Source organism: Caretta caretta, chromosome 3, assembly GCF_965140235.1.
Source record: "Caretta caretta isolate rCarCar2 chromosome 3, rCarCar1.hap1, whole genome shotgun sequence".
NCBI classification, from domain to species: Eukaryota; Metazoa; Chordata; order Testudines; family Cheloniidae; genus Caretta; species Caretta caretta.
In genome coordinates, this window is record NC_134208.1 from 105,431,577 (window position 1) to 105,458,380 (window position 26,804).

The 26,804-nt window shown below is 40.0% G+C and overlaps 1 protein-coding gene across 2 annotated transcripts in view; it reads left to right on the forward strand.

Annotated features, from left to right (window-relative positions):
• The window catches only part of PEX7 (peroxisomal biogenesis factor 7), an 80,705-nt gene that overhangs the window by 11,475 nt on the left and 42,426 nt on the right, over positions 1 to 26,804 (forward strand). For both annotated transcript variants that reach the window (XM_048844435.2, XM_048844436.2), the window contains exons 4-8: positions 3,561 to 3,638; positions 4,370 to 4,478; positions 16,053 to 16,159; positions 16,533 to 16,646; positions 19,267 to 19,322. In XM_048844435.2, coding sequence (XP_048700392.1) covers positions 3,561 to 3,638; positions 4,370 to 4,478; positions 16,053 to 16,159; positions 16,533 to 16,646; positions 19,267 to 19,322 — 464 coding nt within the window. The remainder of the gene's footprint in view (positions 1 to 3,560; positions 3,639 to 4,369; positions 4,479 to 16,052; positions 16,160 to 16,532; positions 16,647 to 19,266; positions 19,323 to 26,804) is intronic.

Sequence of the window (26,804 nt, forward strand, 5' to 3'; positions counted from 1 at the left end):
GGCCTGCCGGCGGGTGAGAGGCACTGTGGGGAGGGGGAGGAGCTGATCGGGGGCGGGGGGGGGGGCTGCGAGTGGGTATTGGAGCACCCATAGGGTTAGCACATATGCATGCATGTGTGATTGAGGAACTGGATGTGTATATTGTGGGTGGATGTATAATGAGCATGAAGGGGAATTAGTTGTGGTACTAATGACCAAAGAAATGTCAACTGTTTGCTGACTAGGGATGTAGTTTTACGTATGAACAGCCATACTGGGTCAGACTAATGATCCATCTATCCCAATATCTTGTCGTCTTATGGTGCTGGATGCTTCAGAGGGAATGAACAAAATGGGGCAATTATTAAGTGATCTATCCCTTGTTGTTCAGTCCCAGCTTCTGGCAGTTAGAGGTTTAGGGACACCCAGAGTGTGGGGTTGCATCGCTGACCATCCTAGGTAATAGCCATTGATGGACCTATCCTCTAAGAACCTGGATATGAACTTTAGATACGTTTGTCTCTTTCTGGTATGAAACTTGGCTAGTATCACATACTAATACTTCAGTATAGGTTAAAGTGGGATATTATGAGATTCAGCTATCAGATGTGGAAACAAGTATCCTTATTTAGCCAAGGAAGAAGCGACTTGGGCTTTGAATGGTGTCCTTGTAGTGGGCTATCTGCAGATCTCATCACTGGAGGCAATATTCTGTATAAAATATGATGATGAGAAGTGTGGAGATAGGAAGCTATCTGTATATGACTTTAGTGTACGGTATTTGTTCACAAAATGGAGAATTAAAGTATCAGTGCTGTCCCCATAGGTCTGTTTTATTTTCCCATCCCTGCCTCCTTCTCTTTTCCATCAGTACTCTGGCAAATTGGGGTGAGTTGTGGTGGAAGGGCACAGGGATCTGTAGTATCATCACAGTCTGTAACCTTAACAGTCTCAGCAACATTAGTAAGTGCTCCTGGTTGATGAGCACATTTAAGTGTTTGTGAGTTCATAACTAAGGTTTTGTGTAGTAATGTGAGGGGAATTAACGTGTTGTGTGTACTGTATTCCCATATCTGTTGGAGGCAGAAAGGAGTTCCATGTGATGAGGAGTCCATTGTCTGTGGAAACATGCTGTGTGGGCATTAGAGTACAGTCGAGAAGTGGGCTATAATTTGGGATTTTCTTGCTTTTAGTTGTGTCTGCAGTACTATGGCTTAGCTGTGCTGAGTACAAACCCACTGATTTCAGGTGGGTTGTACTTGGCACAGGAAAGCCATGTGGGATGCATGGGGCTGAGCAGGACTTTCTTGAACAGAGGGATGGGAAAGACTGGGACTGCCTAGGCAAGGAGACTGTTAATTTGCCTGCCTTGTGCACATGCCTTATAAGATTGTGTGTTCAACCTTAATTGCAGCATTTCCTAGGTTTTAGGGTGCTCGACTTTGCAACTTGAACTTTCATCTAATGTAGGTTTGTTTTATATAACATGAGAGAGAAGAGTTTCAAAGGTATAAAATTCTATGTAATGAGTTCAGCTTTTAAATTTCTCTATTAAACATACCAATAAGTGTCCAAACAGGCCAACTATAAAGTTCTGTTTCACTTTGTGTAAATAAAAAATGAGATTTTGAATTCTTTAAGGGTACGTCTACACTGCAATTAAAAACTCATTGCTGGCCTGTGCCAGCTGACTGGGCTCAGGCTAAGGGGCTTTTAATTGTGCGGTACACGTTCTAGTTTGGGCTCCAGCTCGGGCACTGGGACCCTGTGAGGTGGGAGGTGTGACGGGTTGGATCACGGAACCACCCTGGGAGGTGCCACCTAATATGCCATGACTACTTCTGCCCCTGCTTTCCTTCCCAGACATCTTAGGACTTCAGTGCCCTGCCTGGTTTGAGCCAGACCCGCTAGCCTGCTGGAAACCCAGACCCAAGTCCGAACCATGTCCCCTAACAGCTGTAGGCTTAACTGAAAGCAGCTTACAGAAGTGTTCCTGTCTTTAACGCTCAGATGCCCAACTCCCAATGGGGTCTAAACCCTAAACAAATCTGTAAGCTCATAAATTGTTCGCCCTCTATAACACTGATAGAGAGATATGCACAGCTGTTTGCCCCCACAACTATTAATACATACTCTGGCTTAATTAATAAGTAAAAAATGATTTTATTAAATACCGAAAGTAGGATTTAAGTGGTTCCAAGTAGTAACGGACAGAACAAAGTGAATTACCAAGCAAAATAAAATAAAACATGCCAGTCTAAGTCTAGTACAGTAATAAAAACTGAATACAGATAAAATCTCACCTTCAGAGATGTTTCAGTAAGTTTCTTTCACAGACTGGAGCTGGACACCTTCCTAGTCTGGGCACCATCCTTTCCCCTGGTACAGCCCTTGTTCCAGCTCAGGTGGTAGCTAGAGGATTCCTCATGATGGCTGCCTCCCTTGTTCTGTTCCACCCACTTATATATCTTTGGCATAAGGTGGGAATCCTTTGTCCCTCTGGGTTCCCATCCCTCCTTCTCAGTGGAAAAGCACCAGATTAAAGATGGATTCCAGTTCAGGTGACATGGTCACATGTCCTGTGAGACCCCAAGCCTTCATTCCTCCCAGCCTGACTCACAGGAAGACCTACCTGCAAACAGAGCCATCCACAGTCAATTGTCCTGGTTGATGGGAGCCATCAAGATTCCAAACCACCATTAATGGCCCACATGTTGCATAACTACAATAGGCCCTCAGAGTTATATTTCATATTTCTAGTTTCAGATACAAGAGTGATACATTTATACAAATAGGATGACCACACTCAGTAGATTATAAGCTCTGTAATGATACTTTACAAGAGACCTTTTGCATGAAGCATATTTTAGTTACATTATATTCACACTCTATATATAGAGTTCAGAGTAGCAGCCGTGTTAGTCTGTATCCGTGAAAAGAAAAGGAGTACTTGTGGCACCTTAGAGACTAACCAATTTATTTGAGCATAAGCTTTCATGAGCTACAGCTCACTTCATCGGATGCAGCTGTAGCTCAGGAAAGCTTATGCTCAGATAGATTTGTTAGTCTTTAAGGTGCCACAAGTCCTCCTTTTCTTTTTATATATAGAGTGCGTCACAGGAGGGTCCCAGAGACCAGGCTGGAGTCCAAGCTGGAACATCTCTCCTGCAATTAAATAGCCCCTTAGCCCGAGCCTGAGTCAGCTGGCATGGGCTAGGTGTGGGTTTTTAATTGCAGTGTAGAGATATGCTAAGAAGTGACGAATGAATCTTTCCACAACAAATAAATAACACATCTCAAACTTGTTTCCTCATTAGTCCTAGTTTTAAGAGGAATAGTTGTTTGGTATCTATATACGACAAAAAGCAGAACTCCTAAAGAAAAACTGTTTGAAATGTTAAATTTAATTTTCTGCACAGTTAAGTGGCTTCATGACTGCTCTTTAGTGCCAGATGTGCACATTTCCAGCTGATTGTGTTACAAACTAAAAATCCAGGTACACTTTATGAAACTCTGGCTCGGCAGAGTATCAAAATTGGAGATTTATGCTGTTCTAAACTAAGCTGTTGTAATATTTATAGGTTTACAGTGTTGACTGGAGCCAAACTAGAGGAGAACAGCTAGTGGTGTCTGGTTCATGGGATCAAACTGCCAAATTGGTACGTCTGTTTTTTACAGAAGGTCAGCACTGTGATTTGTTTTGGAACTTGCAGTTCTTAATTTGTGTTGAGAAACAGTGTCCTCTCTTATGCAGTTTTCTGTTCCTTCTGCTTTCCTCTTTATTTAAACTGATGCTATCATTTTTTATTTATTTATTTTTAATTTGGATTGCTGCATTGCCCTTCATAGCTGCATACTTTCAAAACACACGAGTTCTTTCAATGATGTATGTTAAAGGGAAGATCCTGCAGTCCACCATGACATATAATTCCCAAAGAAATCCCTGGGAGATTTTGGGCTAAACTCATTGTAAGATGGGGTTTTAGATACTCTTGTTTCTAATTAATATAGAAGTGTGCATGCCCGTTAGTCCCAAAATATCTAAATGGCAGAAAGACCAGACACATTTCAAAGGGTAATTGAAATATTTTCAGTTTTGTTGTGTGCCCAGTTACTGTTTGATGGACACAATAAAAAATATTATATTTATATCTACAGCTATATAATATAAAAATATTGAGATATTCTGGTCTCTTTGCATAATTTTTTTTAGTTTCTCTGTGAATGCGTATATGAAAACCTCTTCTTTTTATTGTACATAAATCGCAGTAGAATAAAAGTGTACATTTTAATTAGCCTTCTTGGAAAGTTGTGTTTAGGCCAAAATAAATAATTGGATTTAAGTATTGCTATGTTCCACCTGCAGACTTTTGTTTTTCATTTTATTTAGTGGGACCCAACTGTGGGGCGGTCATTATGCACTTTTAAAGGCCATGAAGGCATCATTTACAGCACTATATGGTCTCCACACATCCCAGGCTGTTTTGCATCTGCTTCAGGTAAATATTATAGTAAAATGGCATTCAAATCAAAAGAGCCTGCATTGTATTGAATTATTTCTCACTTTGTCCATCCAGCGGATGGTGGTGTGTATCATATTTTTTAAAATGGAAGAAGAAGAGAGAAATTCATAGCCATGGAATGGATTTGCAGGTTCTGTTGTGATCCTTAAATTGCTTCTCTTGGTTTCTCAACTGGAATCAGCATTTATCTAGCACTTGCTTCACTTCAGTGATCCTGAGGCAGTTTTTCACACTATTGCATTTATACAACTCCCCTTCCCATTCATAATTTTTTGTTTTTGGCTGCTAAAATGTGCTTCATGTTTTCTTGTGTATTCTAACATATCTTTAAAAGACTGCCTCCAAAACCATGGTAGCAGTAGACCATTTGTCCTAAAGTATAATATACTGATATGTATTGCTGTGCCCTGTCCTCAGGAAAGAAGATCAGCAATTTTACCTTTGCTGCCTCCTGCCAGTTTTGTAGATCCTGCTAACAAAAAAAAAAAAAAAAAGAGTTGAGTCTCTTTGGGATCAAATGAAGGACTGCAAAGTGATTTGAATAGGGATTTGGGACTACAGTGTATATGTTCACTGCAACTAAATACTTGGAAAACATAGTGGGACCATTGATAGAACCATTCAAAAGGCATGGTCTTGCCCCGTTGAAGTCTGAGGGCATGGCTACGCTTGCAAATGTAGAGTGCTTTGAGTTAAACCAGCCTTCGGAGAGCGCAGTACGGAAAGCGCTGCAGTGTGTCCACACTGGCAGCTTCAAGTGCACTGGTGTGGCCACATTTGCAGCACTTGCAGCAGCAATGGGAGCGGTGCATTGTGGGCACCTATCCCAGCATGCAAGTGACTGCAATGTGGTTTTCAAATGGGGGGTGTGTGTGACAGGGAGTGTGTTGTGTGCACATGGGGGGAGAGAGAGTGGGTTTTTGGGGGGCTGAGAGCATGTCAGCATGTTGTCTTGTAAATTCAGACAGCAGCAGACCCCCTCCCTCCCCCCACCCACCTCTCTCTCTCACACATAGCATTCCACACTAATGGCTTGCTTTGTCTTGGAGCAGATAAGCAGCCGGCTGTCAGAAATGGAGTTTTCAAAGGGCATATCCGCATTCCTGCAGCGATTCAAAAACAATGACAAGAGTGGCCACTTGACCTCAGGGGATTATGGGACGTTTTCGGAGGCTGATCAGAGCGCAATAATGCAACACCTCGTTCACACTGGCGCCGCGGTGCTCCAGCGGGGGCGCAGCAAACGTTATTCCACTTGCTGAGGTGAAGTACCAGCAGGGCTGTAGCCGTGGAGTCAGAGCGCTCTACGTGCCTTACCAGTGTGGACGGGTAGTGAGCTAGTGCACCCGGGACTCCTTTATTGTGCTGTAACTCACAAGTGTAGCCAAGCCCTGAGTGTGTTTTGGTTTTGACCTAAACATGAGTCACTTCAGTTCTATTATTTAAATTCAAGAGATGCAGTCAAAACACACATGCATGCACAATCTTTCTTATAACAGTTTAGACTATAAAAATTTTAATGTTTTCTAAAAATCTGATTTACTTTTCATCATTCATGCTGGCCATTTCCATTTGACTCAGCTTGGACAGTGGAAGTAGAATTGTCTGTTGATAGTGAGTTTCTTATTTGTTCTAATGCACATAATAATGAGGGCTGTCAAGTGATTAAAAAAATTAATAGTGATTAATCGCACAATTAAAATATAATAGAATACTGTTTATTTAAATATCTTTGGATGTTTTCCACATTTTCAAATATATTGATTTCAGTTACAACACAGAATACAAAGTGTACAGTGCTCACTTTATATTTATTTTTTTATTACAAATATTTGCACTGTAAAAATAAAAGAAATAGTAGTTTTCAATTCACTTAATACAAGTACTGTAGTGCAATCTCTTTATCATGAAAGTTGAACTTACAAATGTAGAAAAAATAACTGCATTCTAAAATAAACCATGTAAAACTTTACAGCCTATAAGTCCACTTAATCCTACTTCTTGTTCAGCCAATCACTCAGACAAACAAGTTTGTTTACATTTGCAGGAGATAATGCTGGCCGCTTCTTGTTTACAGTGACCCCTGAAAGTGAGAACAGACATTCGCATGGCACTGTTGTAGCCAGTGTTGCAAGATATTTGTGCCAGACGTGCTAAAGATTAATATGCCCCTTCATGCTTCAACCACCATTCTAGAGGACATGCGTCCATGTTGATGATGGGTTCTGCTCGATAATGATCCAAAGCAATGCAGACCAACGTGTGTTCATTTTCATCATCTGAGTCAGATGCCACCAGCAGAAGGTTGACTTTCTTTTTTGGCAATTCAGATTCTGTAGTTTCCGCATCGGGGTGTTGCTCTCTTAAGACTTCTGAAAGCATGCTCCACACCCTGTCCTGTTCAGATTTTGGAAGGCACTTCAGATTCTTAAATCTTGGTTCGAGTGCTGTATCTATCATTGGGAAATCTCACATTGGTACCTTCTTTGCATTTTGTCAAATCTATAGTGAAAGTGTTCTTAAAGTGGGGGGCAGGGATAGCTTAGTGGTTTGAGCATAGGCCTGCTAAATCCAGGGTTGTGAGTTCAATCCTTGAGGGGGCCATTGAGGGATCTGGGGCAAAAATTGGGGATTGGTCCTGCTTTGAGCCGGGGGTTGGACTAGATGACCTCCTGAGGTCCCTTCCAACTCTGATATTCTGTGATTCTGTGACAACAAACAACATGCTGGGTCATCATCTGAGACTGCTATAACATGAAATATATGGCAGAATGTGGGTAAAGCTTAAATCAGGAGACATACAATTCTCCCCTGACAAGTTCAGTCACAAATTTAATTTACGCATTATTTTTTTAACGAGCATCATCAGCATGGAAGCATGTCCTCTGGAATGGTGGCCAAAGCATGAAGGGCCATGCAAATGTTTAGCATATCCGGCACATAAATACCTTGCAGCGCTGGCTACAAAAGTGCCATGCAAACATCTGTTCTCACTTTCAGCTGACATTGTAAATAAGAAGCAGGCAGCATTATCTCCTGTAAATGTAAACAATCTTATTTCTCTTAGCGATTGTCCGAACAAAAAGTAGGACTCAGTGGACTTGTAGGCTCTAAAGTTTTGCATTGTTTTATTTTTGAGTGCAGTTATGTAAAAAAAAAAATCTACATTTGTAAATTACTCTTTCACAATAAAGAGATTGCACTGTGGTACTTGTATGAGGTGAACTGAAAAATACTGTTTCTTTTGTTTATCATTTTTACAATGCATATATTTGTAATAAAAATAATGTGAGTACTGTACAGTTTGTATTCTGTGCTATAACTGAAATCATTATATTTGAAAATGTAGAAAAACACCCAAAATATTTAATACATTTAAATTGGTATTCTGTTGTTTAACAGTGAAATTAAAACTGTGATTAATTGCGATTAATTTTTTCAGTTAATCGTGTGAGTTAACTGCGATTAATTGACAGCCCTGAATAATTAAGCAATGACCTGCAGAGTGGTTCCAGGTGGTTTGCAGAGCCACTTCTGTCATATCTTGGAAGCACCTGTCTGTGTGTCTTCCAACAGTGCATCTCTTTACAGGATTGGGCTCTCTGTACGCTGTGCACACCATCACTGAAATGCAGCCGTTTGGCACAAAACACTCAACGGTAGCGTAGGGATTGGTGAAATTTTGGCCAAAGCCGGCTGGGAAAACTCCTAATCTTAAAAAGTGTGGGGTGCTTTTTGTAATTTCCATAAAAGCTGTCAGGACGAGAGCTGGGTGAATAACTGATTTTTTGCATTGGCAGTTCTGAAAAATTGAGGAAAAAATAACCTGGTTTAGGTCCAACTGAATCTGAAATGTGACTGAAAATTCTGACAATCAAAAAAGTCCATTTCTTGTCTGTTTCAGAGCAGGAATTTGATCCAGGCAAGTGTCCTAATCACTGGACTAAAGGTTGTAAGGTGCGGGAGGCTTAGCCACAGCTACTTGTCTGTCCACTTCGTGAATGACCGAACTGTGTCAAATGTGCAAATAGTTTAGGGTTGACCAAAACGGCATTGTTTGTCAAACTCTCTGAAAAATTTCACTCCAATATCTCATTTTTAAGGTCTCTTTCAAAAGGCTCAGCCTTCATGATGATATCTCTGATCTGCAATGTCAAATGTCAAAGGTTGAACTCACCTAGCTAGGCATTTCAAACTTGAGACAGTCCACTAACCCGTACCTTCCAGTTAGTACAGCTGCTGTATGAACAATTCCAAGGAGACATTGATTATGAAATACCATATATTATATTGAGATTATGGTAGTTTACAATCAGTGTCTCTTTGGGATGGCTCCTGTGGTAGTTGCAGTCACTGGAAAGTTTGTCTTAGCGGCTTCAGAAGTAAACTTTTGCACATCTGAATCTGATCTTTATAGCAATTACATGTGTAGTATAGCTAGAGGAGGTTTAAACTAATTGTGGTAAGATTTCACAAACTTGACTTTTGTGTTTATACACAATACAATTTTTTTTATAATTCAGATGTGAAATAAAAATCCTATAATGTAATATGTTAGTCAAAAAGTTAAGATACTTGAACACAAATAGGAACATTGCATTACTATTGTTTTCTTGCTTACTAGGGAAAAGTGAAAGAGAACCGGATTTTAAGATATTTTGTTTTGTTTGTTTTTGAGAGAAATTTGAGTCTATGGTACTTAAGCCCTAGTCTTGCAGACACAAGAATAACACATCTATTTAACTTTAGGCACATGAGTAATTACATTGATATCAGTGGGATTTCTTGTTCATAAAGAAACATGTGTAAGTGATTGCAGAGTCCAGGTATAACTTAAATCAGGCTACTAAAACAAAATACCCTGCTCCTTCCTGCCAGACATGTTGGATGCATAATTAAGATTTCAGTGGGTGTTTCTAGTATTTACAGGGGCATGAGGAATTATGCATAAGGACCCCATTTGTTGAACTCTGTGATAATCTTTCCACTGAGTTCAGTAGGTACTGGATTGGGTGCTAAATTTTCAGTTGCAGCCTTTACTAATTTATATTGCAAATAAAAGATAAAAAGGGGTATGTCTACATGGCAGTTAAAAATCTGCAGCTGGTCCAAGCCCCGTGGGAGGGTCCCAGAGCTCAGGCCGAAGCTGGAACATCTACTATGCAATTAAATAGCCCCTTAGCTCGAGCCTGCTGGCACAGGCCAACTGTGGGTTTTTAACTGCAGTGTAGACATACCCAGAGTCGTCATATGAAAGAAACTGATGCACTCAGAATACTGTTATATCTCCCTCTTTATAGCCAAATAAAATATATGTTCTACTGAATAAATTAACGTAATCAAGGAACTTGAATAAAAAGCAGAGGGTTTTATATGAAGAAGTATCCTTCAGTTTTTTTATTATTTTAAATCTTTACAAAATGGCTTTACAATGGTAGATATATAATGGAGCTTTTCATGCCGTTAGCAATGACACATCTATCGCTATTCTGTCCAGCAGATGAACAACTCTGATGGTTTCTTGTTCTTAGGTCCAAATGGCATTTCCTAAAGCATCTCAGACAGTGCATTTTCATAGAATCATAGAATATCAGGGTTGGAAGGGACCTCAGGAGGTCATCTGGTCCAACCCCCTGCTCAAAGCAGGACCAATCCCCGATTTTTGCCCCATATCCCTAAATGGCCCCCTCAAGGATTGAACTCACAACTCTGGGTTTAGCAGGCCAAAGCTCAAACCACTGAGAGGTGATCACTTCACTTTTTGGGTGGTTAAAGGCATTTTGCCCTTACACTCAGGATAGAGGATGTTGTTGGAGCCAACTGACACCTACTGTGGCATGAGGTTTTCTCCAGTTGTGGTGGTGGAGGAGAATAGGAGACGGGGATCCTCATTTTAGATTTTCAGGATCCTTACACTTAATAACAGAAAATAAAAGGTCAATAAACTTTTTCACTAGGAACTAGTGCTGGCCTGAAAACTTGTCACACAGAAATTTTGACTAGAATTGGGATGGAAGGGAATACTTGAACTTCTTCCTCTGCCCATTTTCTGGACCCCTCCTACCTCCCTCTTCAGCTTCAACCAGAAGAGTGCTGAAATGCTTTAGATGAATCGTTTGAGTGATGCGCAGTCACACACACCATGAAGTCTCAGAGTTTAAAGCCAGAAATTAGTTGTTTCATGTCCCAACACCTGTTGATTTTTACCTGTTAGGAAAATGGTGATCTCTGTGGTTAACAATTTACTTACTCCACAATTTAGACAAAAGTTTAGTCCTGATACAAACTTAATTAACTTTGAAGTGTTTTGTTAAGCATTTGGCACTCCTATTGAAATAGATGAAGAACAACTATTGTACACTTCTTTTCCTCTGGGTTTCAGTCCTCTTGGGGGGAAAAGTGAAAATAAGTTTGTTCTTATCTAGTTTCTTTTTGTGACTGCTGTTGGGGTGGGGAGGAAGGTTCACTCCTCAAAAAAGGCCCTAGGCTGGACCAGTGAGTTTTGTTCCAGGTCTATATTGAGAGGCACTGCCAGCTACCTGAGAGAGCTTGAATTATTCTATATTTGGCTCAAGCTGATATTGTTAGTTCCTTGGTTCTAGGGATGATAAATTCATTTTCAATGTATTATTTTTCTTTTAAGAAAATGGGGGAGCAGAAGGAAAGAAGGGGGGTCCCTTGCCATGCTGAAATGTAAGCCAAATGAAAAAAGGAATGAATGCTACCTGAGAAATATTTAGTTTGATTAAAAGTCCTCAAATTAAGTAAGTCATATCTGTGTGCAGCAAGATTCAACTGGTGTGGAGTGGACAGGAGAATGGAGTATGTCTGACTGGTATTTCAATTACATTAACTTTTATTTAGTAGCTAATACACTTGCATTTCACATTTTGAAAGATGTGTGAGGCATTTCACAGTGTTGCTATTATCGTGTGCAATGGTTTCTACTCTAGCTAGTTATTTGATTGCCCCTTACCTGTTGTTGTTTGAAAATATTAACAAAAAGGAGCTGTTAATTCTGTGTATGTAAATAAATTCTATTCTGATGTCAATAGCAGTTTGAGCTGATAAAATAAGCTGGGAGATCAGGTGGACATGCTGCATCAGCTCAGGGGCCCAATAAATGTCTGGCTGACATCGAAAGACCAATCATGTGGAAAATGTGATTAAAGACATGACATAAATAACAGCCTGATGGCTAAAAGGGTTTAATGACTCATTATATCGTTTGTCCAGAAGGTCTCTCTCTCTCTCTCTACCTGGAGAACAAAGTGATGACTAGCACATGAAGGTGCCAAATGCACGCATCATTAGCGTATAGCCAAATGTAAATCAGTTCAGCTCAATGACCCTCAACCACTGCAGAGCAATAGATTGTGCCTGGTTCTTTTAATTCACTATAGAATCATAGTTTATAGAGTCAACAAATTCTTATTGTCCTTTAAATTTGCCAGCAAGAGGAACTAACAAGTATCTTTTTTTTCTAATTACATAACAGTGATGGTGTCCAATACCGCACAGCATTGGTAACTTGGAAATGAAGAGTCTGTGCTGTACTGGACAAAGCCCAGTGGGGCTTAGCATAATAGCTAGCCTTTATCTTCGACCACTTCAATTTTAATGCTGCATTCATGTATATATAATTAATGCAGTCATTACATTTAATGAGTAGGGTAAGTACAGACTGTTTTCATTACAGCTTTAACAGGTCATGAGTGTAAGGAAAATAAAAGATTGTCTCATGTAGTATGTATGCTCTGCAAGATTCTCCCTCATTCATCAGGGTTTTAGCTCCATTCATTGTAGTCTTTCCTCAAGGAGTCATTTTGCAAACGCAGGATGGAAAGTGGTCTGGTGCTATGGGAAGGGTGTGGTCTTTACTGTGAAATTTGCATACATTGAGAGAGAAGGTTTGGAACTGCAGCTTTTCTGGTTTACAAGTGAACAAACAAATTCAGTCTGTATACTTTGTAAACTCCTGTATTCAGCACACTTATGTATGAGAGATTGACAGCACTATTACCCTTGTATGCCATCTCTGACTGCTTTGTTCTTGTCACCAAGGAGTAAGGGGTGGGGTGTCTGTGTTTGAGATTTACTTTTCTGAAAATGTTAATATCTCTTCCTAGAGTCTTTGAATATATTTTTTTACTAACCAGATTGTGTAACCCAGAGGTTCCCAAACTTTTACATGGTGTGGGCTCTTCTTCTTTTCAGAATCTAAGCCAAGGTGGGGAAACTTTTTGGCCCAAGAGTCACATCAGGGTATAGAAATTGTATGACGGGCCATGAATGCTCATGAAATTGGGGTTGGGGTGTGGCAGGGGGTGAGGGCTCTGGCTGGGAGTGCGGGCTCCGGGGTGGGGCCAGATATGAGGAGTTCAGGGTGCAGGAGGGGATTCCGGGCTGGGGCGGGGGATGAGAGCTCCAGCTGGGGGTGTGGGCTTTAGGGTGGGGCTGGGGTTGAGGGGTTTGGGGTACAGGAGGGTGCTCCAGGCTGGGACTGAGAGGTTCAGGGGTGCAGGCTTTGGGCAGCGCTTACATCAAGCGGCTCCCGGAAGCAGCAGCATGTACCCCCTCTGGCTACTATGCGGAGGCGCAGCCAGGCGGCTATGCTGCATGCTGCCCTGTCCGCAGGCACTGCCCCTGCAGCTCCCATTAACCACTGTTCCCAGCCAATGGGAGGTGCGGGGACAGCATGCGGAGCCCCACACCTGCCCCTATGTGTAGGAGCCAGAGGGGAGACAAGCTGCTGGTTCTGGGAGCCACATGGCCCATGGGAGCTTGAGGGCCGGATGTGGCCCACGGGCCATAGTTTGCCCACCACGATCTAAGCTAACAATAAAAGTTAAAATATGTAAAGACACTTCCATGCAAATAATTGTTGTATCTTATGGTTGCAAAAAGGGGAGGATAAAGTCCCAAGTGGTCATAAATGAGAGGGGAGTGATCTGCAAGATAATTTCTCTGTTAACGTGGTTTACACTGTGAATGTTTCTGGACCCAATTTTGGCTTGCTAAGCCATCACATTCTCCAGTCTTCAGGTGTTTCTGTCAAGAAAGGAGATGTAATAACAATCAGATTTTGCTTTATTTCCACCCCAGAAGTGGCTCCCCAAGGCAAAACAACCCTTGGACAATCAAATTTAAATTCCAGGCTATTTGGGTTTACCCAGTTTCCAACAAAACCAAAGTGTGACTCAAATTTTCGTGGTGATGGGAGGTGAGGCAGACATAAGTTCCTGAAAAGATATATTTTGATACGCTTATATTGCAAAGGCTGCCTTCTACTCATAAAATTAGTGCTCTTTTTCTTTACTTGTGCTTATTTATAGGCATTTTATGTGCTAAATATAAACACAAATACTGCCAGAAAGCACCTTGAATGTTTGTATGTTTTTACAAATGGCAGTTACTAGCCAGAAAGAATGGTAAGTATTTAGAGATTGAAAACTTTTAAGAGGGGGAAAAATAAGGTGCATTAATTAGCATGTGTATTTTCTGTACATAGCATGCCTTTAAAAAGAAACTGAATTAATGTTAAGTAGTGTTCTTTGGATGGACAACACCATCGTAAATGCTAAATTCTATTTGGGTTTTGCTGAGATACTGTACATGGATATTTGTGTTTATGGCTTTTTACTGGTAACTTCTTCCTTCAGTGGATTAAAACCACTTTTATCCAGTTTGTTCCTATGTAGCAACCAGTTATAGTAAGGTCAGATTCCTGACAGTAGTATTTACCAAGCCAGTTTCATTATTTAAGTAAAAACCTTTCAGCTAGAAGTATTTGGTTCTTTGAAAACTAATTTGAAGCTGTATTGCCTTCAGGACAGTTATTTTCTTTAATCTCTTAAGTATCTAGCCTTGCTGAATTGTGACCATTCTGTCTCGGCACAGTCTGGCATTGAGTGCACTAACTGGTTCTTGTCTTGCTGAACTTTATGTACTGTGGGTTATAGGTTTGGGTGGAAAACAGCCTTTGACAAAAAGCCAGCATAAAGCCAGCGCATCATTTATGTCTAACGTAAACTTTAGTCCCTTAGTGGGACTTATGTGATATATAGGCATTGGCCAGCTCTATGAATGGGGATGAATTTTACACTTGTGTTTAGGATCTCTTTTTAGGAAACTTTGGGTGAGTGCATGGATGTTTAATTATCTTCATTTTTTATTTTAACACGTTTATAAAGTTTAAGGTGAATCAAGTAGAATACACAGACAAGTCTGTGTTCAATAACCACCCAATAGACCAGCAAAAATCTGTTGTCTAATAGCGGTGACTTGTTACTAAAAGTAGAATGAATGAATGCATGCATGCATGCATTTTTATTGGAAACTTTTGGGGATCTTTGGGTTTGCTTAATATTGGAATGCTAGTTAGTGATGACTTTTAATGAATATGATTGTACTTGGTATGCTTCAAACAGTCTTTAACCTTGTTCTGTTCTGTCCATCTTACAAATGTTTATCAGCCCAAGTTTTTTTTTTTTTTTTAAAAGGGTAATGTTTTATTTGTGAGTCCTTCTCCCTGCAACTGAGCTGGGGAAACGGGGAGCCAGTTTTGGCTTTAGTGCTGACTCTTCCATTGGGCAAAGGGCTCAGTAGTAAGGTCACTTTATAATGTATGATTTTTCCTCTCTGAAGTAGTGCCATCCATTGATAATACTGTTTCTGGCCGGCACCAAAGCTGTATATGCTGCGCTGTGTTATCTCCAGATTACTAGGTCAAAAATAATGGCTATTTCATATGGTCAGGCATAATTTTTTTTACCACCAGCAACATTGCTTATATTCTGCCAAAATTATTGTTGGCTCAATGGGCTGGTTTTCCAAATATCTTTGGTCCTAAAAATGCTTCTTTGATTAACTACAAAAGTAATGGACCAAACAAAACGTGTATTTGTGGATTGATTCTCTTACAAAAATGGGAAGTGTCCTGTTAAGTAGTCTGGGTTGCAAAATGTAAGCTACCTCTTAAAATCTGTATTATCTGATGGAAAACATCTTTCAAAGATAAAATAGCTTTTTCTGGGGCGGAAAGCCCATTATTGTATCACTGAGATATTTAAAACCCAAATGAAATGTGTCCCACTACAGCAAGTAAAATTAGTAGGGCGGGAGCTATTTGATCACATAATCTTCAGTGAATCCTGCCTTATGTAGTGAGAACCCCATGTGTTACATGATCTCTGTAGACATACTCTTAGGCCCTTTTGAAAATTTTACCCCATACCCTTTTTACGAAATCTACTCAAATTGAGAAAGCAACGGAGGGTGCTAGTGATAAAAACAAAGCTAGGTGTTAGGTTTGATTATCTTGTTAATTAAATGATAAAACCCTAATCATTTCTTGTGTGTGTCTCAATGAATCTTGTGTATAATTAGTCATTCTTGTTTAGACTGTAACTGATTCATGCCAGGATTTTTTGTAGAAGGCCGAGCAAATTATTGTCACTTTTTGTACTGGTAATTTTGAAGTATTTCAGAGTTATAATGGGAAAACTCCCTGCAATTACCTTTGGCTCATCAATGATGCCTTTGTTTCAGGCGATCAGACTTTAAGAATTTGGGATGTGAAGACACCAGGAGTCAAAGTAGTGATTCCAGGCCACGAGGCTGAGATCTTGAGCTGTGACTGGTGCAAATATGATGAGGTATAATGTGTTGTGCTAAACTACAGTAAACATGCCTAAGTGAACTACTTTTCTTAAAGAGTAAAGGTCTTTTACTGCCACATCAATGTCTTTTCAGCTGTACTGATGTGCGAGTAACAATCATCCGATGAAGTGAGCTGTAGCTCACGAAAGCTTATGCTCAAATAAATTGGTTAGTCTCTAAGGTGCCACAAGTACTTCTTTTCTTTTTGCGAATACAGACTAACACGGCTGCTACTCTGAAACCTACCATTGTCTTTTTAGACTGTACACTGGGAACCTCAAAGGCTGTATATTTATCATTGCAGTTTAATAGTAACCCTGTTCTAATATGTCTGCATGTGGTTTTTTTTTGTTTTTGTTTTTTAATCAGAATGTGCTGGTAACTGGTGCAGTTGACTGTAGTTTGAAAGGTTGGGATTTGAGGAATGTACGGCAGCCGCTATTCAACCTCATTGGCCATACCTATGCTGTAAGGAGAGTAAAAGTAAGTTTAGTTCTTTCTTACCCTGTCAGTGGTCTCCAATTTCTATTAAAGTGTCAGTGAGGCACACAGTATATATGTAACTAAGAACTAGAAATAAAGAAGCAAGTAAGCAGGTACCCAAGATTTTTGCTTGTTTAATAGTTCACAGACTAGTTATTCTCAGAGTCCTTCCTAATGGTCCACACATTCAACACTCTGACATTCAGAACAAGTTTTTGGGGTGTTGTGAATGAGTGTAGCTTCAAGAGATGATCTTTCATTGTAAAGGGCTCCACAGAATGAAAAACTTAAAGAAAGCCTGGTCAACTTATTCTTCATGTAGTTTCAGCTGAAAACAATATACTCCCTCATTCCTTTCTTAAATTGTGTTATATTATTGCTGTTTGCTGTTTAACAGCGGCTTCTTTCCACTCTAGAGGTAGCAGCATTTGTGCAGAATAAGGCTTAGAGCTTGTTAAGTGTGCATTTGCGTGTATATGAAAGGGCTGGAGGAGCCATAGGGATGAAAGGCACTAATAAGGGGCAACAAAGCCACCACAAAATTAAGCTTGCAAACGAGCTTCCATTATAAGCCCAGTTTTTCCTCTCTTTCTTGGCATTGGCCTCAAAATTGGTGGGTTAGAACTGTAGCAGAGGTAGAACCTTCCCCTATCTCCCAGTTTGAAGTGAATTAGCTCTGAACTGTGGCACCCTAAAAGTAGAGGGGTTCAGAATTTTCAAGTCTGTTTTCCTTCCCGCTTTGTGATATCTAGGGCACAGCTCAAGATTTTTGACAGGTTCTTAAGATATTAAATAGTAATAGCACTATGGCTCATCAGCTTTGATGAGTTATTCTTGATTCTTCAAGAGCTTCCAACACCATGACTACACCTCCACACATGGAACAATGTGTGAGATCATGGGGACAATGAGCCCCCTCTTTTGTTGCCTTCAAGTCTCCTGCTCTTACTATTCATGCTCCTGAGTCCCATGGGAAAGGAACACTCCTGCAGACTATAGGAAATCTGTAGGGTGGTGTGGGGGTGGAGTGCAGGAGGTGTCCTTGCCTTTTCTGTGACCCAGCTGAGATCTCCATGAGGGAAGACTCCCCAGTGAGCCTTAAGAGTTTGTTAACCCACCTCACAGGTCATAGGAGGTTCCTCGGGAGCCACCTCTAGGTCTCCGTGAACTTCAGTATGTGTTTGTCCTTGATGAGCCTTGTTTGGGCTTGTCAGGAGGCTGGCTAGCTTATTTTGGCTTGTAGGAATTGCGGTTTGAAGTGTCCCTCTGCCTCCCCCTGATTTGACTCTAAGTCTCACAGTGGAGGAGATGGGGGGAGAGACGCTCATGGGGAGGGAGTCTTCCATTAGCTGGACACCCCTGTCTGGGGCTGCGGTACAGCAGAAAGCAGAGAGAGACCAACCTCTTTGCTGACCTTAAGTCTCCTGCCAGCTGCACATTCCAGCCCTTCTTGTGGCTGGTAAGAGGAGAGCTCCAGTCCTGTGGACATGAGGAGGTTGATGGGGAGTCCCACCCCCATTCATCTCCTAGCCACTGCAGGAAGGGAGCCTTGAGCTTGGATTCCCTCTCTAGGTTTTCCTTTGAGAATCAAGGGAGATCTATGGCATCAGGATTACCCCTCCATGGTGGATGAGAAGGAAATGTGGTTAGCAGATCAAGGGAATGCTTTTGTCTCCTCTTCCAACACCATGACTACACGTCCACTCATTTTCCCCTCTTCCATCCCCACACCCCTCAGTAGTGCATCTGAGGCCTGCGGGACCAGGTCTCCTCTTTGGCAGATCTTGGGACCATTTAGAAAAGGAAATTCCGCACATACAAATCTTTAAAGGTAAAGTAAATTACGAGGCACATCAGTGATTAGTATGTGTACTACCTTTCAAGGATTTGAGATTTTTGTTAGAAACCTAGGAAATTCCCTGTTAAGATGCCAGAGCTGCGATGGGCAATTTTTATCCTGTTTCTCTTCCCTCTTTGTTGCAGTTTTTTGGACGTGCTCATCTCCACAGTCCGTGCCAGAATTTAATCTATAATATGCCCTGCATTGTGGGGAAATTTATTAGGCTATTTTGTGTAACTGCCAGTTTTCAAACTTCACTCCAATCTTCTTAATAAAGGAATTTCAGGACAAAGTGTGGCTTTGGTGCTAGCAAAATCTATCTTGTATGTCCTCTGAAGTATGATACAAATTTGGGGATGTCTCGCTGTAACTGAGCTGGAAAAACCAAAATGGTCACACAGCTTTACTAAAACATTCTTTATAGCATGAGAGCACATTCAAAGTGTCAGCCCAAAGTAAAGTTTAACAGCCTGCTATATGACTATCTCAAAGGAAATACCTAATGGAAACCTTGTCAGGTCCTTAATTCATAGTAGTGCAGCTGGGAACCACTATAATGAAATGGATTCCTACCAGTAGAGTGTAGCTGATTACATATTGTTTAAAGCATAATTGCTAAAGCTCAGTGGTTAAAGTAAGCACACTGCTTTGTTACAGTGCGTTGTGGTACTTTCCTAAGCAGTCTTAATAGTTAAGTTATCTTCATTATTTATTTCTGGAAAGTTGGTAAATGTGTACCTAAGGTTTTTGCTTTAAGTACTTTTTTTCCCTTTCTTGCAGTTTTCACCATTTCATGCAACTTTATTGGCCTCCTGCTCCTATGATTTTACTGTGAGGTACAGTGTCTTTTATTACACACGAGTAGGAAGAGAATCTGTTTTTGGTTGTCTCATGTATAAGAGATGGGGTGTGTTTGTTATGCCAATAGAAAAATGTTCTAAACTGGGCACACTTAAGTGTTCGCTGTTGGGATTATTATTCATGCTTTCTGTTTTCATGAACTGGCTACAAATGCATGGATTCTTCTCTATTTAAAGATTATTTCAGTGGCCCTTTATGAATATCTACCCTAACAGATGCTGCTTGTGAATGTTTTCCTACCATTATTCTGAACAGGATTTTGTCTAGTTGTAATGTGGTTTTTTTTTATTAAGAAGGTAGCAGCAATCGCCTCATTGAATATATTTGGGTAACTTATCTTACCTTTTTGTGACTTATTTGTATTTAAACCTGTTGTGAAGAAAAACTCCACCTCCTTTTTTTTTTTTATTTGAGGAAGCTCACTCTTGCATGCTCTTTTTCGGTACATGCCTGAAGAACTTTGATACATCACAGGCCCTTGGACTTTCATGATATTTTTAGGTTTCAACCTGTTGAATTGTACAGTACAGTAGAACTTCAGTAACTATAACTTGGCTAAATCAATAAAACTGATTTTATAAGAGGACTGTAGAGGTGTCCTATTAAGATTTCACTCTTTACAACATATATTAATTTATGATACTACAGTATGGAATACCCCACTAAATACTTAAATTTACCTCTCAAGGGTGTGTTTTGAGGTGTAATTAATTTTTATGATGTGAAGCGGATTGAAGATGTTATGTTTAATTACTAGGGCTAAATCTCTTCCCTTCCTCCTTCACAACCCCCTTCTCCCCAAAATGACATGGTAGAAAACTTCTAATTTTCCAAATTCCTAATTTTCCAAAATCATTAAAAAATTAAGTGATGCTTTAATTTAGGTTGCAGGCTCTTTGGGTTATCTATTTTCATTGTAGTCTAGCACGAGGGCTCCCAGTTACTGATACGAGACCTCCCAAAAACAACCACAATAAAATAAAAAATTATATGTGCTATACATTCTGGTGGTGTTTTCCTAAATAATAGGATTAGCCATAGTCAGCTCACTCCACTCGACTCCATTTCGCAACAACCATTCTTAGCTATAATGGTATTGATACAGCATTGACACATATCGTGAAAAGTTGCATCATGAGGCTGAAGCTTTCCAGGTACCATAAGAATCCATTAAATATCAAAACAACTTCATGGCAAGACCATTCTGCTGTACTGGAAATGCTGCAGTTTCATGTAGACTTCTTATATTTTTAATACTCTTTAGGTCTTTAAGCTGTTATCTTATTTCTTTATAATATTTTTTATTAAAAATATGTGGTTTGTGAAATCAAAATATATAATCATTTACTAAATCATTTTGACAGGACAGAAGAAGCTAAGGAGGATGGGAGAAGGGAGGAAAATATATATGGTCCAGCATAGTAGGGCAGTGTAATACAGTAAGCCTCTTAGCTACAGTATACACCTATATCAAAATAGTCACAAGGTATGGAGAGGAGAGAGAAGAGAGGATAAAGAAAAGTGTAGGGTGAAGTTGTCTTAAAATACTCAAAGTAAAATCCAACATCACTTAATATATAGATTCATTTAATCATCCCTCACAGAAGAGAAAACCAAGATTCAATACAGAAAGAGTGGGATATATGAGCTTGAAAAAGAAACAGACTTGAAGATATGATGCCAAATTGGATGAAAACTGCATGCTTTGACCTAGAAAATTAATAAGGTGTTCTATGAGTTAAGTTCTTTTTAACTAGGCTAACAGCAGACTTCACTGGAGGAACAGGCTTTCAGACCAAATTAATAAAACACTTTTACTTGCCTGGCAAGCATTTCTGAACTAGGAGAAAAGACTGAGGCACAGGGTTCTTTACTTCTTAGGTGGCTGGTTTGAATCCAGTCTTGTTGGCATTCATGAAAGGTATATTTACTGTCTGATAGCTGAAGCAATTGACAGTTTCTATCCAGTTCTTAATGGACAGGTGCTCATTGGAACTAATAGGCTTGCTTGTTGGAAATATCAGCAGAAGGGAAAGGTGGCCCCTTAAAAAGTTGAGGGATACTAGCAATTAGTGTAAGGAAGCTTAAACTTCTGGTGCCAGTGCTGTATCTGTTCTCTAGTTAGGATTCTACACCTTGTATTGTCAATAAGAAATTTTTCACCAGTTCCAAATTTCAATTTGAGCAAAAAACTTCACCATCACAATGGCAGAGTAAAAGAGTATCTGTGAACTTGTATGGAAATCATTTCCACATTTTTCTTCATGTATGAAAATGGTCATCTAAAAGCTTCAGTGTTTTATTCTGTATTTGTTTTGCACTAACAGCAATCTAAATGCACCTGGGACAGGAGGCTGAAAATTTGATAACCCTTGAAATTATGTAATAATTGGGGAGGGGAGAACTCTTCTAACTAGACTCTAGCACTCACAGTAGCAAATGCTATAATTTTGAAATAAAAATCTGAAAGTGTGCTTGCCTTCAGGAGACAGATTTAGACTGAACTCACTCCTATAATCAAAAAGTACTAGAACTATAGACACCAAAACCACAACATTGTTCAGAAACTAAAAACATTTCTATAGAAAAATGTGTTAGTGCAAAACGCTGATATCGGTTCATATTAAAAAGAACCATTGTTACAAAGAACAGTAAGCAATACAGTGTAGCCAAACTTACAGACCTTTTGTTAAGGATGTGCTAGTTGTCTCCATTGTTAAAGTTGAAATGAGTTTTGTACTTAAAGCAGGGATTTGATTTCTATGTTATGTAAGAAAAATACAGTACATCCTTTCCAAACTTACAGCGTTTACTCTGAGTATAGAATTAGGTAAAGTTTGTTTTTGGTGAATGGCTTATTGACCAAAGTAAGTAGTTTTGGTCGACCAGTTTGCAGAACAGTTTTGACAGAACTGAAAAATGGAAATGTTTTGGTAATGTCAATATGAAATGGTTGGTTTTGACATTACTGAAACACTTCAATGTTTTAGGGTGAAGTCACAAAATGGGAGGAGCGGGAGGTGGTGGTGCTTTCCTTATAACTTCTAGCCCAATTATTAGGGCACTCATTGCGACGTGGGTATCCTGGGTTTATTGCTCCCCTATGCCTGATGAGGAGAGAGGATTTGAATTTGGGGTCTACCTGCATTGCAGGAATGTGCCCTAATCACTAAGCTATGGATTAGTCTGGGAAATCTAGACAGTTATTCACGCTCTTTCCTTGGCCCAATGACTATCCATTGTCATTATGAATTACTATGGATAGTCTTTGGCCCAGAGAAAGAGTGAAAATGATTCTCTGGACTGGTGTTTAAGGCAGTCACGTAGGATGTGGGAGACCCGAATCTGAGTCCCTGGTCCAATGACTATAAAAAGCAGAACAGCTTCAAATGGAGAGAGTGAGAGAGAGAGACTTGTCCTAGAATATTGCATAGCCCAGTGCAAGCTCTTGCAATGTGGGAGATAAGTTCAAATCCCTTCTCCCTGTCAGACAGAGGGAAGAATTGAACCTCTGTCTCCCACATCCCAGGTGAGAATCCTAACCACTCGGTTAAAGCTTATAAGAAGGAGAGTGGCGGCACCACCAGTTTCTCCTCTAGCAATTTTATGATCTAGTCCTCCTTTTTTTTGTTTAAATGCCCCAGGTGCAAAATGTAGAGTAGAGTAAAACGAAGCATTTCATTTGACCTGATTTGCAATGCTTTTCAATTTAATTTTTCTGAAAAATTTGAAAAAAAATCATTTTCAGTTTGCCTCCAAACAAATATTTTTCAGTTTTTTTTAAAATTGCCAGCAAATCGAAAACCCCACTGTTTGTCCAGTTCAGTATAGAATAAACTTTGAGACATTACAAGTAAATCTGATGGAGTTAAGACCATTTTAAAATTAAGAAATCCAGCACCCTATGACCTCTTTTGCCTCTAAATGATTTTGAAGAGAATCATGCAGACTCCCCCAACTTCCCCTTGAGCTAAAATCACAAATCTTATGATTAGGTTATGGTTGAAGAAATTATTTTTAGGATTAACAGTAAGTTTTTCACGTTACCCTCATAATTCAGCTTCTGTTGATGAAGAAACTTATCTTCAGAGAATTACATGAATTACCCTCTTTCAAAAACTTTGCTATGTCTTATTGCTCAAGATGGAACTGAGGCAATGGGCTTCCCTTAGTAATATCAGCCATTGCCTCTATTCACCTGCTTCTCCCAGTGCACTCTGGGCCTCCTGACAGCACAGAGGGCTATCATTTTCCCTCAGGGCATCTGGCTGCACTCCCATTGGGAACTGATAGGAGGCAGTGGTCATCTTAACTGTGATGACAGCCTATGGCCTCAGGCCTGTTGAGAACAATGGGAGACGGTGGCCCTTGTCAAAGGCAGTTGTTCTTTGAGTTTCTTTTGAAGGAAAAGATTTTATGCACTGGCTTCTACTGACAGATAAACCTTCAGTTACAAAAAACAACCACCAAAAATGGAAATTAAACCTAAATATTTACTTAAAAACAACAACCCCAGAGCTTCTCAATGGGGAGGGAGGGGGAAATGGGGTGTGTATTCCTTCGTATTTCTGTGGTATGCAAAGCAACTGGAAACACATGTCTTATGTTCTGGCTGCCCTGCACTACTTCATTGGTGGAATAAAATAATCAGAGCATACTTGTGAAGCTGTTCCTAAAAATTAAAATAAGTGATTATGGCCAAAGCTACATATTTAAATAATTAGAAATATCACATGGTAACAGTCCCTTTGTTTAGTGTTTATGTATGACATTTTTAATTAAAAGACAGAAATCCCAAGACAAAAAATTTTAAGATAGATTGATGGATGAGAGAGTACATATCAGGAATTTAGAATATTACAGGAATATTATAATTATCCCCAAAGACAAACCAAGAAATTCAGAGTTAAGGTTAAACTTGAGAAGCCTAACACATTAAGATATGAAAATACACTTTTAGGGCACCCAAACAATTTTGACTTACTCTAGTGACACCACGAGGGGACAAAATTGGTCTTAAAAATCAGTTTAATCTGATTTGATGTAATCAAAGCTTTGAGGGAATGTATTGATTTAGTCAAAAGCTTCACAGGAAATTATCAAAACGTCTTGTTTGGATAAGATCAAAGTATTTCCTTTTGACTTTATCATTTTTACTACATTGTATTTCAAACCACTTAGACTTTTATATTATATAATAGTCTAAATGAGATGTTTTGATATGATTGAAACAAAGTATTTTCAGAATATTTCCTTTGGTGGAAAAATTCTGAGACTAAATTTTCATCACAATGCAGGACATAACCAAATTTTAAAAACATAGAATTTCCAAAGGGACAGAAATTCTGTCTTTTGGCCAGCACTAATAATTAAGGGTGAAACATTGCCAATGTTTTGGTTTTACATATGTGAAATTTATTGTTTACGTGATTGCAGTTTAGAGATTATACTTGATGCCTGAATTAACTGTTGTTGCTTCTAAAGACCCAACTTTACCAAACTACTTTTTTTTATCTCTGCAACAGCGTGGGACCCACCTCTCATGAACACCCCTTCTGGTCAGGTGTGCCTGCGATCTTTAAATAGTCCTGGCCCTGGTATCAGGCCATACCCCCAAGGTTTTCTCCCTGTAGGCAATGGTTTCACCCTCTTGGTCTGTTCTGGCCCCAGCTGGGCCACTAAGTAGTTCAGTTCCCCTTCAAGGGGTTTATGACTGTCCTTTTGTAGACCAGTTCCCCAGTGGCCTCTGTGGGGACCTGGGCCAACCCACTACTCTAGGTACCAGCCATCCTAAGAATAGTAGCCATATGCCACCATGTCCCTTTAACTACACTGCTTTCAGTGCCCTGGGCCACTTCCCTGCAGCCCCAGTCTTGGCCAGAGCTTCACCCTTACCTCAGGGCTCATCTGAGTCCCCAGTCCCTGGCAGCACTGAGTTGTCATTGGTGATGCAGTTCCCTTTGGCCAGCCAGGAGCACCAGCTGCACTCCTCTAGTTCCAGCAAGAACTGACTGGCTCTGCAGCTCCTTTTATATGGCCCTCCTGGCCCCTGATTGGCTGCTCCCTGCAGCCACTCTAGGCTGCTTGGAGGACTATTACTGCTCCTTTCCTGAGATGGGTGTGGTAGGATGCTGCAGCCTCGAGGAAGGGGGCCTCTGGGCCTAGTCCACCCCATCACAATCCCAAAGACTTTAATCTTTGCAGCCTCTAGACTTTTGCCCCTCTTTCTACTTTACTCTTTGTACTTATCCCTGATTAACTAAGCTCCCCAAACTTGGAGTCATTTTATTTGCCAGAACGTGCAGATATTATCCTTCATCAAAGTATTCCTCTCTCTTATGTTAGTCCGTAAGTGTAAGGGAGAGTGCTTTTGGTGTAGACAAGGGAAAATGGATTTATGATTTGCCAAACTGTTGTTGGCGACCAGCAGCTACCACCGATTTGGTTGACTTAATGTATGCTCTCTACTTAATGTACATTGTATATCATTTGAAAGTTTATTATTTCTACTTTAAGATGAGGTATGATGTGGTGCCATTACCATAGAAACAGAGCTAAACAATGACACCACCAAAATGTAAAAATGCTCATTTGAAAATATTTGCATTTGTTTCTGTTAGTTTAATGACTGTGTATTATTTCAGGACATAAAGTTGGATTTCTTTGTGACCTCAAAGAATCACAACAACAATTTAAAGGGTAAAACAAAATCTCATAAATTTGTACAGTATCATTGAAATGTAATAGCACTGGTGACGTTTTTAGTCAGCATTATCATCATCATCATCTTGTTCATCATTATGATCTCTGTCAAGAGAATGTGAGTTACCACAGACTTTATTGCCTTGGCATGTACATAGTTCTGTGCAGGGAAGACTGTTCTGACGACAGACACAGTTTATTATACAGCATTTCCTACTGGCACAGGTACAAATAAGATCTTATAGAAGCTCAGATGCCATTGATGGCTATATTGAGGTGTAAGCAATTCAGGTCTCTGTGGGTCTCCTTTTTCTTTCTCACTCTGATCATACACCATCTGCTACCAACTTCCTTGTGGCAGAAATTGCAGCTTGCCCATCATTCTCTCCCAATTTGGCAAGATCTCGGAAGTGGCAAGCCCCATTAGTTTTGACAATATTAAATATATTGTTTTGTCCACTACCAAGTAGAGGTGACAGACACACATCCTATTGATTCATGTTCAGCAGGAAGTATGTTGCAGAAGTCAGGAGTGTGTGTGTAACAAATTACATGCTCGGGTCTAAAGCGACGCTTGTCAGTTGTGCTGGTTATGGTGTTTGTTTCAATCCACATGAGTTATCTACATGTTTCATTTGTGGAAAATAGTGCACAGGAAGCACCAAAACATCTGTATCGGGTGACTTAATTACTATGGTTCCATTGACACCAAGAGACCTGACAGGCATATTGGCACATACAGCATGGAGAATAGT